Here is an 18,763-nt window from a genome sequence, read left to right on the forward strand (position 1 = left end):
AAATAAATAAATAAATAAATAAGGAAAACACAGACAAAACTCAAGAACAATTTAGAAAAACAATACAAGAACAAATTGAAAAAATAAACAAAAAATTAGAAATGACCCAAAACCAACAAACAGAAATCCAGATGATTAATCCTAAGATTTCAGAAATAGATAACACATTGAATGGACAAAAGAGTAGAAGCGAATCAATGGAAGACAGAATTAATGAGACTGAAGACAAATACCTCAATACTACTTTGTTAAGGAATCAGTCAGACAAAAGATCAAAACATAATGAAGAAATCCTAAGATTCGTGTGGGATACCATCAAAATAAATAACCTATGTGTAATCAGAATTCCAGAACAGGAAGAGACAGATAAAACCACAGAGAAAATTGTCAAAGATTTGTTGGGAGAGAATTTCCCTATATGTTGAAAGATGAGAATATATCTATGCAAGATGTTTAACAAACCCAAAATAGGATAGACCTCAAAAGTAAAACACCAAGATACATCATCATCAGACTCACCAAAACCAAAGACAAAGAAAGAATCCTGAAAGCAGCATGAGAAAAACAAAAAGTTAACCAAAAATGGCAACTAATAAGACTAAGCTCTTACTTCTCAGCAGAAACCATGCAGGCAAGAAGACAGCATTTTGATATATATAAAATATTGAACGAAAAAAAATATCCAACCACGAATTATATACCCAGCAAAACTGTCTATCAAATATGAAGGTGAAATAAAGAGATTTCCAGATAAGCAGAAATTAAGGGAATTTGTTAAAACTAGACCAACTTTACAAAAGATGCTAAAGGGAGTCCTTCAGATAGAGAAGTAAAAACAGAAAATGACAACTGATGATGAACACACATGATGACATAACCCAGAAACCAACCCAGTTATAGAAGTATCCAAAGTAAAATAAGCTTACAAAACTGTAAACAGAGAACCAGAGACATCAGTTACTAATTGAGGACAATAACAAACCAAAGAGAGGGTATAAATAGTACAATCACAGGACTTCTAAATTGTGAGGAAGTCAAGACAATTGTGAAATAGAACAAACTGTTTTAAATTTGGGGGAAAAATATAAATTACATAACTGCAAAGAAAAATAATAAACCTCTGCATCAAAATGAAAAAATGGAGAAGCACAAATATTGAGCAAATAGTAAAACAATAGCAATGAGGGAAATGGTAACATGGCTCATAAACAAAATGAGCTTAGCACAGAAAATTATGTGGAACAAAGAAATTAGCAACACCACACACACACACACACACACACACAAAAAAAAAAAACATAACAAAATGATATGAATAAATCCATACTAGTTGATAACTACATTGAATGTAAATGGATTAAACGCACCACTCCTGAGACGGAGAATTGCAGTCTGGATAAGAAAACATGACCCATCAATATGCTGTCTACATGAGACTCACCTTAGGCACAAAGACAAAAATAAATTAAAAATCAAAGATTGGAAAAGATAAACAAAGCAAATGGCAACCAAAAGAGAGCAGGAGTGGCAATATTAATATCTGATAAAATAGATTTTAAGACAGGAATGACCATAAAAGACAAGAAAGAACATTATAAAATGACTAAAAAAACACTTGGACAAGGGGACATCACCAAAATAAATATCTATGCACCCAATGAAAGACCCCCAAAATACATAAAGCAGACTTCAACAGAATGGAAAAGACAAATAGATGACTCCACAGTAATAGTAGGAGACTTTAATTCACTATTTTCAATAAAGGATACAACATCTGCAAAGATACTCAACAAAGATTCAGAAGAACTAAACAGTATGATTCAAGGACTTGACTTTATAGTTATTTACAGAGCACTTCACCCAGCAACAGCACAATATACATTCTTTTCCAGCACTTTTGAAGCATTCTCCAGGATTGACCATATGTTAGGCCACAAAGAAAGCCTCAATACATTTTAAAACACTGAAATACTGCAAAGCATTTTATCAGATCACAACACTATAAAATTAGAAATCAACACTAGAAAGACTAATGGAAAAAGAGCAAATTCATGGTAACTGAATAACATCCTCCTCAGAAATGACTGGGTAATAGAAGAAATAAAAAATGAAATTAAAATATTCCTTGAATCAAATGAGAATGAAAACACAACATACTAAAATCTTTGTTACACAGTAAAAGGAGTGATCAGAGGGCAATTTATAGCAATAGATGCACATATCAAAAAGGAAGAAAGAGCCAAAATCAACACCTTAACACACCACTACCAACAATTTAAAGAAAGAGCAACAAAGAAGGCTACAGTCACAAGAAGAAATGAAATAATAAAGATTCAAGCAGAAATAAATAAAGCAGAATAAAAAATCAAAAATAAATAATAGATCATGACCAAGTGAGATTCATACCAAGTATGCAAGGATGGTTCAACATTAGAAAAGCAATCAATGTAATCCATCACATTACTAAAATAAAGGGAAAGAATCATATGATCATATCAATAGATGCAGAAAAGGGATTTGATAAAATTCAATCCCTATTCCTGATAAAGAACTCTCAGAAAAATAGGAACAGAAGTAAAGTTCCTCAACATAATAAAGGGCATATATGCAAAACTAACAGCTAACATTATTCTCAATAGAGAGAGACTGAAACCATTCCTCTTGTCAACAGGAATCAGACAACAATGCCCTCTATCACCACTTCTATTCAACATTGTACTGCAAGTCCTACCCAGGGCCATAAGGCAAGAAAGGGAAATCAAAGGCATTTAAATTTGTGAGGAAGAACTAAAACCATACCTATTTGTGGATGCAATGTCCTATATAGAGAAAGAAAACCCAAGAGACTCAGCAAGAAAACTCCTGGAACTAATTGAGAGATTTAGCATAGTGACAGGATAAAAGATCAATAAAAAATATACAAGAATCAATTAGACTCCTCTACACCAGCAAAGATGTCTCTGAAGTGGAAATAAGGAAATCAATACCATTTACAATGGCTACCAAAAAAAAATAAAATGCTTGGGAATAAATCTCATCTGGAACACAAAAGACCTATACAAAGAAAACTACAAAACACTACTGTAAGAAACTATAAGTGATCTACATAAATAGAAGAACAAACCATGTTCATGGATAGGAAGACTGAACATTGTGAAAATATTAATACCACTCAAAGCAATCTAACATTCCGTACAAACCTAATCCAGATTCTATTAACATTCTCTAAAGACATGGAAAAACCAGTCACATTTGACTGCTAACCAGAAGGATGGTGGTTCAAACCCACCAGCCACTCCTTGGAAGGAAGATTGGATAATCTAATTCCGTAGTGATACCACCTCAGAAACCCAAGAAGGGGTCACTGTGAGTCGGATCTGACTTAAAGGCAGTGACTGAGTGAGTGAATTTAATATCGAAAGGAAAAAGACCACAGATAAGCAAAGCACTACTGAAGAATAAGAACAAAGTAGGAGGTCTCACACTCCCAGATGTCAAAACCTACAACGCAGCCACAGTCATCAAAACAGCTTGGTATTGGTACAATGACAGGCACATAGACCAGTGGAGCAGAATTGAGAACTCAGAAATCTGTCCATTAACCTATGGTCAGCTGATCTTTGGCAGAAGGCTGAAATCTATTAAATGGATAAGGGATAGTCTCTTTCACAAATGGTGCTGCCAAAACTGGATATCCATTTGCAGAAAAATGAAACAAGATCCATACCTCACACCATACACAAAAATGAACTCCAGATGGATCAAAGACTTAAAAATGAAACCTAAATCTATAAAGTTCACTAAAGAAAAAATAGGGGCAAACTTAGGGGTCTTGATTTATGGCATAAATAGAATATCAAGCATAACCCAAGATGCACAAACAGTAGAAGATAAACTAGATGATTGGGACCTTCTAAAGCTTAAATTTTTATGTGCATCAAAAGAGTAAAAAGACAATCTACAGAAAGGGAACAAATATTCAGCAGTGACTTATTGGACAAAGGACTTATCTCTAAAATTTACAGAAAACTCCAACACCTCAATATAAAAAGACAAAAAAGCCAATTAAAAAATGGGCAGAGATGTGAATAGACACTTCACCAAAGAAGATATTCAGGCAACTAGTAAACATATGAAGAAATATTCACACTCATTAGCCATTGTTGTTGTTGTTATGTACTGTCGAGTCAGACCCGACTCATAGCGACCCCTCCTTGGCTTTCCGAGGTGGTATCACTACGGAAGTAGATTGCCCAACCTTCCTTCCGAGGAGTGGCTGGTGGATTTGAACCACCAGCCTTCTGGTTAGCAGTCAAGTGCTTTAGGCACTATGCATTAGCCATTAGAGAGCTACAAATCCAAACTACAATGAGATACCATCTCATCCCAGCATTAATAGCAGAGTTCAACAAGACAGAAAATAACAAACGCTGGCAAGGATGTGGAGAGTTTGGGACTCCCACACACTGCTGGTGGGACTGTAAAATGATACAACCACTGTGGAAACTGGTATGGTGATTCCTTAAAAAATTGGAAATAGAAATACCTTTCGATCTAGCAATCCCATTACTAAGTATATATCCTAAAGTGAGAGGCAGGACATGAATAGATATATGCATACCCAGGTTCATTGCAGAACACTTCACAATAGCAAAGATATGGGAACAACCTAAGTGCCCATCAACTGAGGAATGGATAAACAAACTGTGGTATATATACAGAATGGAATACTATGCAACCCTAAAGAATAATGTAGAATCTGCAAAACATAACATAACATGGATGAACTTGGAAGACATTATGCTGAGTAAAATTAAGTCATTCACAGAAAGACAAATATTGTATTAGTCCACTATTGTAAAAATTTAAGGAAAAGTTTTTATGTGGAAGGAAAGGAAAGTTTTCTGTGTTGGTTACCAGAAAAGGGGGGGGGATGAGATTCCTAGATAGGGGGTGGATGGGGCAATCTACTTCCGTAGTGATACTGCCTCCGAAACCCAAGGAGGGGTTGCTATGAGTTGGGTCTGACTCAACAGCACATAACAACAACAACAACAACAATATATATGTATATATTTTATAAGAATACTACTAGTCATTCTAGAATATTACTAGTCATTCTAGAGAGAGAGAGAGAGAGACAAAGATTATTATTGGTTTTTAGGGGCAGGAAGGAGGGAAAAAGGGGAAGCTTTTGTTTGCAGGGCATTGAGTTTATCCTAATCATGGTGGAATGTTTTGGAAAAGGATAGCGATAATGGTACCACAACATGAAAAATGTTATCAGTGTCCCTGAGCAGTAAATGTGGAAGTTGTTATGTTGGCGAATATCTTGTTTGTGTTTTCACCACAACAAAAGTAAAAAAAAAAAAAAAATTAAAAAATTATTTGACAAAGTTTAACTTCTTTTTTTCAACTGAGCACCTGCACGCTCAGGAAAATCAGACATTATTGCCAGATATGAGACTGCAAGTAAGAAACAGCTAAAAATGAATATCATTTTCATCAGATTTTAAGGGGGCATTTTCTGAATTCCTGCCAATGACAATATGAGTTTAGATGAGAAAGATCAAAGTTGGCATTGAGTGATAGTGTCCCCTTAGTTCTCCATCACATACCATGCTCTTGGGCTAAAATGCACACTCTGCTGACTCAGAAAATGCAGTTTCATTTTATAAATGAATATATGAGTCTGATCTAACTCCTTTCAGTTAAGCTTGGAAGCCGCAGCAAGTACAGCTAGCCTCATTCTTGAGGAAGGCCAGCTTGTGGTTGGGCAGTCCAAGGTTACTTGTGCCTCAGCCCCACATGCACTGCAACCTAAACACATGCATTTGCAAGGTAAGTGCTTCCCACTGCTCGCTGCTCTGTGCTTTTGCTTCATAGTGTCTGAGTTTAGATGAATGAGGTTTACATAATTTTAATAAATATTAATAACGATTTCAATCTCAGTAAACCTTTCATATGAGACCTTCAAATCACTTCACGGTCATCTCAGGCCACCATTGAGAATGAACTCATTACATTCCAGAGCTGTGGCAACTCTGCCAGGCAATGCAGGCGCCATCCCTACTGGGTTTGTGTGACAGGAACCATGCTTGGAGAGAAAGCCAGGAAGCACTTAGGACAGGCATGTGGGAAGAATAACTTATCACTTCACTTCCATTTTCAAATATTGTATTCCTATCTCTGTTTTTAATTGACTTACCGTCTGTGTTCTATTATTTGTGCAGTGGAGTGTTTTATAAGAATACTACTAGTCATTTTAGAAGCTAAGATTATTTAGAGTTGACCATGTGCTAAAAACAATGAGATATAACAATGACAACATGTTCCTTAAATGAGTGAAATTGTTTCAAACTTAACAACTACACCTTTAGATAGATATCCACCCTTTACAGTTGTGTAAACTAAGGCTAAGAGAGATTGCTTGACCCAGGTCATATAACTGAGGTTTTTGCTTCTAGTCATCTTTGATTGTCAATGTGGTAGCATTATCATTACCACATTCTTGTTAAAACCAAAATGGTCTAGAACAACTACTAGTACTTCATTAGGGGGGAAAAAAAGCCTCACGACCCAGTTTTTGTGAAGGGAGAGAGAATTTACTTCAAAAAGTTTAGTGAATTACAAAACTTCCAAATGGAGAAGAAGACAGCACAATGTCTTTATAGAACAGACTGTTCCACAATTAAGGAGACAAGAATTCACTTCAGGGTAACCACTAAAAAAATTAGAAAGCAAACCCAGAAAGAAGAAAAAAAACAATGGGCTTAGTAAGCACAAAACCAACAATAAAGAAGAAAAGAGAAGAAACACTCGATAACAAAATGAACTCAGTGCAGAAAAATATTTGGACCAAGGAAAACACCAACAGCACAACAACAACAACAATACAATAAAATGACAGCAATAAATTCATACCTATCACTAATTATACTCAATGTGATTGGACTAAATGCACCAGTCAAGAGAAAGAGAGTGGCAGATTGGATAAAAAAAGAAGACCAATGATATGCTGCCTACAAGAGACCCACCTTAGATGCAAAAATAAAAACAAATTGGAAAAAAATATACCAAGCTAATGGTAACCAAAAAAGAGCATGAGTGGCAATATTAATTTCTGATAAACTAGACTTCAAGCTGAAAAACAGCATACTAGACAAAGAATGCTATATGATGCTAAAAGTGTCAATTGACCAAGAAGACATTAGTATAATAAATATCTATGCACTCAATGAAAGTGCTCCAAAATGTGTGAAGCAAATATTAACTGAATTGAAAGAAAACACAGACAGCTCTACAATAGTTTGTTGTTGTTGTTATGTGCCATCGAGTCAGCCCCAACTCATAGAGACCCCTCCTTGGATTGCTGAGGCAGTATCACTACGGAAGTAGATTGCCCAGGCTTCCTTCTGAGGAGTGGCTGGTGGATTTGAACTGCCAGCCTTCTGGTTAGCAGTCAAGTGCCTTAAGCACTATGTTACCAGAGCTCCTACTCAGTAGGAGACTTTAACATACTTTCAAGGAGAGACAGATCAACTAGAAAAAAACTCAACAAAGATACAGAAGAACTCAACAGCACAATCAACCAACTCGACATCATAGACATATACAGAGCACTCAACCCAACAAAAGCACAATTCACATTCTTCTCCAGTGCACATGGATCATTCTCCAGAACAGACCATATGTTAGGACATAAAACAAGTCTCAATAAATTCAAAAATCATTGAAATACTACAAAGCACCTTCTAGGACCACAATGGTAAAAGGTTAGAAATCAACAATAGGAAAATCAAAGAAAAAATATCAAACATGGAAATTGAATAATACATTGCTCAAAAACTACCAGGTAACAGAAGAGGTAAAGTGTAAAATAAAAAAATTCCTAGAAACAAATGAGAATGTAGATACATCTTACCAAAACCTATGGGAAACAGTGAAAGTGGTACTCAGAGGCCAATTTATAGCAAAAAAAAAAAAAAAAATCATACACCAATAAAGAGGAAAGAAGCAAAGTCAACACTGTAACTTAATAACTCCAACAATCAGAAAAAGAGCAACCAAAGAAATCTACAGTATCCAGAAATAAGGAAATAATAGAGATCAGAGCAGAAATAAATGAAACAGAAAAAAAGAAAGAAAATCAACAAAACAAGATGCTGGTTCTTCAAAAGATTAATAAAATTGACAAATCACAGCAAATCTAACAAAAGAAAAGATGCAAATAACAAGAATAATAAACAAAAAGGGCAACATCACAACAGAACCTACTGAAATAAAAAAGATAGCGACAATATTATGAAGAGCCGTACTCCAACAGATTTGAGAATGTAGAAGAGATAGACAAGTTTTTAGAAACACAAGGCCTACCTAAACTATCCCAGTCAGAGATAGAAGACTTGAACAGACCCATAATGAAAGAAGAAATTGAGTAGATCAGAAAAAAAAACTTCCCACAAGAAAAAGTCCTGGCCTAAATGGCTTTTTACCAAACGTTCAGGGAAGAGTTGACACTTATACTACTCAAACTATTCCAGAACATAGAAAAAGATAGAATACTCCCAAATTCATTTTATGAAGCAAGCATAACACTGACACTAAAATTAAGGAAAGACACCACTAAAAAGGAAAACTACAGACCAATATCCCTCAGGAATATAGACACAAAAATCTTCAACAAAATCCTAGCCAACAGAATCCAACTAAAATAATAATAATAATAATAATAATACATCATGACCAAGTGAGATTCATACTTGCTGTGCAAGGATGGTTCAACATCAGAAAAACAATCAATGTAATCCACCACATAAACAAAACAAAAAAGAAGAAACATATGACCATATCAATCAATGCAGAAAATGCATTCAATAAAATCCAACACCTGTTCCTGTTCTGAACTCTCAGCAAAATTGGTATAGAAGGGAAATTCCTCAACATAATAAAGGGCATATAAGCAAAGCCAACAGCCAACAGCCAACATTATTGTTAATTGAGAAAGACTGAAAACATTCCCCTTGCAAATGGGAACCAGACAAGCATGCCCTCTATCACTACTGATATTTAAAATTATGTTGGAAATCCTAGCCAGGTCAGTAAGACAAGAGAAATAAAAGACATCTAAATTGGAAAAGAGGAAGTAAATCTATCTCTATTTGCAGATGACGATTCTATACCTAGAAAACCCAAGAGACTCAGTAAAGAAAATCACTGGAACTAATAGAGAGGTTCAGCAAAGTGACAGGATACAAGGTCAATGTACAAAAATCAGTTGGATTCCTCTATATCAACAAAGAGGTCCCTGAAAAGGAAAACAATACCATTTACAATAGCTACCACAAATATAAAATACTCAGGAATAAATCTCACCAGAGACACAAAAGACCTAAACAAAGACCTAAACAAAGCAAACTATAAAACACTAGTACAAGAAACTACAAGGGATCTACATTAATGGAAGAACCTGCCTTGTTCACGGATAGGGAGCCTGAATATTATGAAAAGCAATATTCAAAGCAATCTACACATTCAATGCAATCCCGATCCAGATACCAACATTTTTTAAGGACATGGCAAAGCCACCTATTAGCTTTATATGGAAAGGAAAAAGACCTTGGATAAGCAAAGCACTACTGAAGTAGGAGAACAAAGTGGGAGGTCTCACACTCTCAAAACCTACTATACAGCCACAGTAGTTAAAACAGTGTGGTATTTGTACAATGATAGACAGATAGACCAATGGAATGGAATAAAAAACCCAGACATAGTCCCATCCATCTATGGACAGCTCATCTTTGACAAAGGACCAAAACCCATTAAATGGAAAAGAGATAGCCTCTTCAACAAATGGTGCTGGGAAAATTGGATATCCACCTGCAGAAAAATGAAACAAAACTCATACCTCACCCCATACACAAAAACAAACTCAAGTTGGATCAAAGACTTAAATGTAAAACCCAAAACTATAAAGTTCATCAAAGATAAAATCCAGGCACCCTAATTTATGGCATAAATAGACTATCAGGCATAACCCAAAATGCCCATCCAGGCAGTGGAAGAGAAGCTAGATGACTGGGACTTTTTGAATATTAAATTCTTATGCTCATCAAAAGGCGTCTTCAAAAGGGTAAAATGAGAACCTACAGATTGGGAGAAAATATTTGCCTATGACATATCTGACAAATGACCTATCTCCAAAATTTATGGAACACCTCAACACCTCAACACCAAAAAGACAAACAATCCAATTCAAAAATGAGCAATGGACATGAACAGACACTTCACTAAAGAGGATATATTGGCAGCCAACAAACACATGAGGAAATGCTCACGATCATTAGCCATTGGAGAGATGCAAGTCAAAACAACAATGAGATATCATCTCATCCCAGCAATAATAGTGAAGTTCAACAAAACATATGCTGGTGAGGTTGTGGAGAGATTGGAACTCTCATACACTACTGGTGGACTGCAAAATGATACAACCATTGTGGAAAACGATATGGCGTTTTCTTAAAAAAACTGAAAAGAGAAACACCATTTGATTCAGCAATTCCATTACTAGGAATAAATCCTAAAGAGGTGAGAGATAGGACACTAACAGACATATGTACACCCACATTCATCACAGCACAATTTACTATAGCAGAGAGATAGAAACAACCTAAACGCCCATCAACAGATGAATGGATAACCAAATTATGGAACATGCACACAATGGATTAGTATGCTACATTAAATAATAATGAAGACTACATGAATCATCTCACAATGTAAATGAATCTGGAGGATATTATGCTGAGTGAAATAATTACAAAGGGACAAATATTGTATGAGCCCATTACTGTAAAAAGTCAGGAAGGGTTTGCTTAGGGAAGGGAACTTACTTTGTAGGTTACCAGAGATGGGAAAGAAGGGAAGGGAAAATTTTAGAGTAGTCAGGGGCCACATGTTGATTTGTGTAAGGAGAGGGACGCTAAAGAAAGTGTCTGACCAGCATGATAATATTGGGGAAAGGAAGAACACCAAAATATGCACATAAGATATAAACAACAGAGGCAAATACTAATATATGCACAATACTGCATTACCACTAACATCAAACACCAGGCTACAGATAAATGCATAGACACCTGAGAAGATCAGATGGGGGTTGGTGAGCAGGAATGTATCCTAGACCAATGATAGATTTAGCTGAAGATAATCTTGCATAGACACTAGTGATACAAAATAACCGCAATAATTGTAGAAGCAACAAAAGACAGAGTAATCTCTCAGAGACAACCAAACACCTTGGGTCTGCCAACTCAGGACCATAGTATTGGGGCACACCAAGCTCAATTGGCACAACATAGTACATAAAAATCTTGTTCCACAACCTACTTTGGCGAGTAGCGACTGGGGTCTTAAAAGCTTTCGAGTGGCCATCCGAGATGCAACTAATGGTCTCCTTTCATCTGAAGCGAAGAAAAGTGTAGAAATCAAGGGCATTTGGAAACAATTAGTTCAAGGATATGATGGACCTCAAGATCAGAAGAACTAGATGGTGGGTAGCTACTAATGCCAACCACTCAGGAAGGAATCAAAACTGGAGATCCTGCATAGAGTTGAAGAAAAAACATGGAACAAAATTCAAAAACACAATAATGACCAGAATTACTGGGCAGATGGAGTCTGGTGGGACCCTAAAGACTACAGCCCTGGGATACCCTTTGGGCCTGGGATGGGACTCACCCCCAAGGACTGTCTCTCAGCCCAACAACAGAAAGACTTACATGCAGAACATTCAACCCAGGGTGATGCACCCACCTACTCTATGGAGATACACCCCTTGGAGCCATCAGCCATGGGGCACCAGAGGGGCAGCATTCACATAGAGGGAAAGCTGAACAGACAGAAGTGCAAAGGTAAGAAAGGCACAGGGATGGGGGATCACAGGAAGGGAAGGGAGGAGAGTGGATTAGGGTTGGGGATGGTAATAAGGGCATGAAATCGAATGTATACAAAGTGTTGAATGTAAAACAAATTTTTTTTAAAAAAGAGAGATTAAAAAAAAAAAAGCTTAGTGAATTAGGAACCCTATTAAGTGAATTTTAAACTCCCTTTCCCTTCATAGGATCAGGCTGATTGAGCTTCACATTCATGAATCATTAGATATGGAAGACATTTCAGGAATTACATAGTTCAAGTTCAAGCTTCTTATTTTACACAGGAGGAAACTGAGGAAAGTTGAAGTGAAGGAGCTTATTCAAGGTTATCATCATCATAAGCATTTGGGTTATTCCCTTGGAGGCTAGCTTATTATTATTTTTGAACAGCATATTTTAAGACATATACAAGACACATTCCAATGCAAAATAAGATATTTTACTACGATTTATTTCTTTATGTATAAACCACCACTTACTGGTGTTCTAGCCATCATCTGTATTAGCAGATGGGGGTTCTAGAACACTTAAAACTAAGCACAAATGAAGTCAGCATGATTATTCTCCAGAATCATCAAAATTTTTCTATTTCAAAATCCCAGATGCTAACGTGTCATTTTCAGGAGAAGCATGTTTCCTCTAATTTAGCGCTGTCATCTTATGTAGACAGGTGTGTGTGTCAAGAGGCATTATCCTGCAATATATGAGAGTTAGTTGGTTATATGTTTACACCATTGCCAGAAAATAGGTTGGGTAACAAAATGTTCATTAGCAGGGATCATGTGTTTCATCAAAGTCATCAATGCCTTAGTAAAAGCCTCAGCACAAAATCTATACTCAATAAATGTTTGTTGAGTTTGTACACAAATGATGAATGAGTGAATATAAAGGGCTAGAAATGTTTTAACCATAAAGCAATACAAAGAGAGGTTCATCATGAATGCTTATGAACCAACAGAGCAGAAACATGGACATGCACCCAGCCCCAGGGGCAGATCTGCCCAATCTCTACACAGAAATGTTGAAACATTCAAATACCTTCCCAGGGTTAGACTGTCCTACCTCAACTTATCAACTAGAAAATAGCCAGTGATCTCTAAGTGTCATACACTATTATCATCTTTGACAGGAGATGTGAATTGAGACAGAGACAGGGGCACCCTACATATGCCTTTTAATGGCATCATGAGTGCTTTGGTGTATTTTTAAAGTTAAACCTGTGTCTCCCCAAGCAAAACAAAAATTCAATGATCCTACCTCTGTGATAGCTCAAAGCAGAAATTCAGAGATTGATCTATTCATTGTTCCTCTTTCAATGTTTATTAGGTCATATACCATTTGCCAAAGACATAAACTTAAAAAAGACATAGGCTCCTGCCCTCAAAAAATTTTCAGTCTTCGAAGGAGGAGTAAGGGTACATAAGTAAACATACAATGACAATCAAGACAATCTTCAGGATAAGACTGAAGTCTCTGAAGTCAGACTACTGAGACTCAAGTCCCTATGTCACTAGCTGTATGACATTGAGTGAATTATCTAACTTCTCAAAGCCTGTGTCATCAAATATAAAATAGGGATAATAATAATACCTATCATACAAAGCTCTTAAGTGCATTAAATGAGATTATATATATATATATATATATATATATATATATATTCTTAATAGAATATGTAGTGTATTAAAAAATATATTAGCTATGATTGCAGAAGTTCTGACCCTTCTGCAGATGAAAATAATTCTCTTGAAGGACCATGAAGATGAGTCGGAATCAGTAGGCAGATGGTGTCTGGGATGATTGAGGTTGGAATGTGGGCAGCTAATCTCTCCTCTGTTGATCTCTCCTCCATGCATTTGACGGAACAAGTTTAAAGGCTTAGAGATATGTGGAAAACCACAACTATTCAATTCTATTGTAGCTCTCCCTAGGGGCTCTGGTGGTCTAGTGCCTAAGGCATTTGACTGCTAACCAGAAGGCTGGCAGTTCAAACCCACGAGCCACTCCTCGGAAGGAAGATTGGGCAATCTACTTTTTAGAGATACCACCTCGGAAACCCAAGGAGGGGTCTCTACGAGTCAAATCGACTCAATGGCAGTGAGTTTTTTTTTTTTTTTTTTGTCTCTCAGGGTTGATCAGAACACATGAAGAAGGGAAGATGATAAAGCAGAGCAAGAGATGCGAAAGGTAACCATGAAGCCTTGCTTTGCTTTGAAAGTTTTGAAATTCATTGGAAAATTTCAACCAGGTGAATGACACATTGGCTACAGAGTACACTACACTGACTCAGAGGACCCAAGACCAGAGACCGAAATTTGTTAGGAGGCTGTTTCGATAATGTGAAGGGAGAAATGATGAGAACCTGTGCTAAGAAAACAGCAATGGAGAGCAAAGAAAGTGATGAGATCTGAGAGATATTTAAGAAGAAAAGGGCAGAGCTTGGCAATTAGTTGGATGTGAGGCACAAAAGGCAGGGAGAAATCAAAGATGACTCTCAGATTTCCACTTTCAGAAACTGGATGGATGGAAAAGAAGATATAGTGTGGAAGATAACACGTTCCGTTTGGGGCATACTGAGTTTGGGTTCTTTATAAAACTTTCAGGGAGAAATGTCAAGTATGCATTTGGATAGAAAGGTCTTGCACTCAGAAGAAATATAAGATAGTAAAGTCATGTAGAAGATCCAAGAAGTTATTTTTATGTGTTGAAAACACTTGATTTAAAGCCATCTACAGAATCTATTTTTATTGTTGTTCAAGATGAGAACACTAAGACAGAAGTTATGGTTCTTTTAAAAGAACAGCTTTCCATTTCATTAAAATAGATGACCCATTTTGAGCATGAGAATAATGACTTCTAACATTTCTTACTACTCCAGTGCTATGATTCTATTGTTCCAAAACATGCTGCAAATCTGAAATTGCCTTTTAATGACACTAAGCTTCTGGCCTTTAGACTTACTTTGTGGTGTATGGAACAATTTTTAAATAAATGAAACCCATAACCTGTAAAAATTATCTAACCCAAACATGCAGCGATTATGCTTATTGAAAAGGAAAGCCAAGTAAAGACACTATCTACATTTACCTACTCTGATCCCAATTGGCTGCAAACAGCAGAAGGATCTTCCTGCCATAGTGGTCGCAGTTTTCCAGCACTCCAGGGAACCCATCGATCAGAGCCCTCTTAATGCCAGGATCATCTGCCTTGAAGTTTTTGAACATGTCCAGATTTAGCTGGCGGTACTGGAAGTACTGGGCCAGGAGTCTAAAGGCATCTGCTTGGTGAAACTTCCTGGCTCGGAGAAACCTCAGAATGAAGGCATCATCTGTACGTAAAAACCCAATGTCAGGTCTGGTGATGATCATGTCCCTGACTTGCTGAATATCCTGATGTAAAACATCTGGATTCTCATTCAGTTCCAGGCGAGCTTTCTCTATAGTCTCTGGACTGAGTCCAGCCTGTAGGTGGGTCATCTTGGCCAAATCTCCTTTCCAACTGCTTAATTTCTGATATTTTGAAAGAAGAGAGACTGGTCCCATTCACCTGATGGTCTGCTGAATCTGTGGCCCATTCAACAGTGTTTTCACAAGACTGCCACCAAAAAAAGACAAAGAGGAGGTCTTCTTTCTGTCCCTGGAGAGGAGTAGGACATTCAGGCCTATGGGGTAATTTCCATCCAAGAGAGAAGCAAAACCGAGGTCATCATTTACTGCAAAACAAATACACACAAGAGAAACAAAACAGATGATACAAAGCAAGTCTAGGTCAGTTAAGTGGAGCTTAGGTGGCAAAGCAGTGTATTATGCTGCGGTTCTGATTAGGTGTTCAGAGAATAAATGCTAAATTATCCTTCAAATTAGCATAATTTTATTATTGACAAATTGAATGTATAACATAGAACTTTATAGTTACATTGACTAGTTAACATAATAGTATATGGTCTGGTTAGCAAGATTGTTCTTTTATTAATTACCCTAAGAAATAGAAAGGAGAGAGGAAGATCCTTCTCTGTTGCAGCATGTTTTATGGGGCTATTCACAGGCCTAAAGATGGCAGAGAAATTATGGCTGCCATACAATTTATTGTTCTTGTTAGCTTCTTCTCTCAAACAGAAGTGTCTTTCACAGATATATATATATATATATATATATATATATATATATTTTAAGACAGCCACTTGCATCTTAATGATACGAAGGAGGGACTATTAAAAGTTGTCTTACCCTAACCCCACATGTACCTACTCATTCAAAGGAGTCTTGCAATGGGGAGGGGATGGTTTATGGCTCAGAAATGAAATTCAGTAACCAAATTCAGCAGCAATGACATATATGGATATTTAAAAACTACTGTGTTATTTATATTTGTCACTTTTCTGCAAGGACAGCAAATATGAGAAACTCTTACTTGGCTCAACTTAACCCATTATTCACACAGGGTTAAAACCATTCCATTCTGCATCTTTTTTTTTTTTTTTTCCAGTTGTCTTGAGACACTTTGAGAACTACTCCTAAATGCATGCAGAAAAATACTCATACTACTTGTGTCTTTCTTATGTTAAAATGCATATTTAAGCTCTTTCAGACATTTATTTGGTCTAACTTGGAAGTTAAAACATCAGAAGAGATGCTTAATGTGAATAAGCTAGGAAGCATGTATGTTTTCCTAGCTTTCCTAGGTCAACAGAATCTGCAATAAGAGGCAGAATATTCACCCTCAACCTAATTATTATTGGCAATGCTTTATCATAAAAATAAGTTAAAAGACAAACAAGCATCCTGATTAGTTTAGGACCAGCAGTGATTTCTTAAGGGAGACAATCAGCTTATATTTCTGCTTTATATTGCCTTTCAGATATGGGGGAGATCAAGGAGAGGTCAAGTGAGTGGCATTCATTTCCAAGATAATAGAATTAGGAAAATAATTTATTTCTAAAATGTTGGCTTTGTTAAATAGTTTTTAAGAAAGCAGCACTTTGTAAGATATTGAAGCAAGAAGTAGAAGAGACACTTGCTTCTCACTGATTTTAAGTACCTACAAGAGTAAAATGAGCTCTGGTGGCGTAGTGCCTAAGGCATTTGACTGCTAACCAGAGGGCTGGTGGTTCAAACCCACCAGCTACTCCTCAGAAGGAAGACTGGGCAATCTACTTCCGTAGTGATACCACCTCGGAAACCCAAGGTATACTAGTAATCTTAATGCTGCACCAGCAAGAATAAACTAAGAAAAAAAAACTGTCAAAGATGACAGATGGTCATCTTCTTTGTTGACCTCTTTGAATGACCTCTTGGTCATTCAAATAAACATGCAATAGACAAATTTTATTATCTATTATGGGTGACCTTTATTTGACATTCATCCTTCTTCAAACTCTCTTACATTCTCTTACTCTTTTCTATGATTTCATGCCTCCAAAGTTTTCTTGTAGCTTTTTAGTCATTCCTACTTAGTTCCATCACTTCAGTGCCAGTGTTTTCCATTATCTGACCCATATCTCTCTCATGATCTTTAGGCTACCTATTCACCTACTTACTGAATATCCTTATTTAGATGTCTCATAAACATCACAAACTCAATACACTCAGTATTGAACTAATCACAGTTCCTCATCCTGAATTAATTTCTCCACCTCCATCTCATAGCAAATGATGTCATCTTCTATGAAGCTTTCCCTCCCAGAAACTTGGGAATTATTCCACCCTCTCCCTTACCACCACCCACTCCAAGGCAATCATTTTCATAATCTTTCTCAAGTCTGTCCACTTCTTTCCATCCCCTTTCACTGTCTTTGTTCAGGCCACATCAGTTCTCGTCTGCTGATCCCTACAGCATTCCTCATACATGTGTCATTGCTGTCAACCTTGCCCCACCCAAACCCATTCTCTGTATTACAATTGAAATCTTTTCATAACAGTCCTTGATTAAAATTGATCAGTAGCTTCCCATTCTCATAGGATAAAGTATAAACCTATGCATCACAGATTTTAAGACCCTTTATCATCTGGTCTTATCTGTTCCTCCATATTCACCTCTCCAGCCACACAGCCACACTGAACCACCTGCAGTACCTTCTTGCCTCCATCAGCTTTGGCAAAAGCAGCTCTCTTTTCCTAGAATGCCTGCTGGTGCATACCTGATTAACTCTTGTCTTCCTGACAGGACTCAGCTTGGAGGTCGTTTTCTCCAGGAAAGCCTCTCTGACCTTCAGAGGTCATGTGGCTTCACAGTCCTTTGTAAGGACAATACATCTTATTGCCATTTTTCTTTCCCCTTCCGTACTCTAAACTCCTTACAGACAAAAAATGGACGTGATTCATCTGTGGCTCCCCAGTACATGCCTGACACAAAGAAGATCAGCTCCTTGAATGTAGAGACCCCACTGTATTCATCACCACATCCTCAGTGTATAGAACAGTACCTGACACAGAGCAGGTGCTTAATAAGTTCATAGAGAATACCTTGACTAATTTGTCAAACTATTTTTTCAAATGAGTTAGCATTAAGTAGGTTTTTCCCCTCTAGTTGGATACCTCTAGGACTGTTTTCCTTAACTGAAGAAGTTGCTACAGATTTTTAATATCCTTCCCAATCCACTAAGTTTTTTTTTTTTTTTTTCCCCTCTAGGTGAATTTGGTCTAGGCACACTGTACTTCAGACCATTGCTTCCTTGAAGCATGCTGGGTAATGTTAATAGTTCCAAGCCATAGAGCAAGGCATGGCAACGGCTCAATCCCCCACTGAAGATTTAACACTGCTTGGAGAAAGTTACTTACCTTACAGTTCAGGGAATTCAACAATGGTTCCAAGATAAATTATTATGGGTTCAA

General features: G+C 36.9%; 1 protein-coding gene across 1 annotated transcript in view; it reads right to left on the reverse strand.

Moving 5' to 3' along the window:
- CLVS1 (clavesin 1) overlaps positions 1-15,475 on the reverse strand; it is a 304,398-nt gene extending 288,923 nt beyond the window's left edge. The window contains exon 1 of the mRNA XM_007939475.2: positions 15,021-15,475. Coding sequence (XP_007937666.1) covers positions 15,021-15,475 — 455 coding nt within the window. The remainder of the gene's footprint in view (positions 1-15,020) is intronic.
- Positions 15,476-18,763: the final 3,288 nt, after the last annotated feature.

Source organism: Orycteropus afer, unplaced genomic scaffold (genome assembly GCF_000298275.1).
Source record: "Orycteropus afer afer isolate SDZICR_OR568_19922 unplaced genomic scaffold, OryAfe1.0 scaffold00060, whole genome shotgun sequence".
In the NCBI taxonomy this organism is placed as follows: domain Eukaryota; kingdom Metazoa; phylum Chordata; class Mammalia; order Tubulidentata; family Orycteropodidae; genus Orycteropus; species Orycteropus afer.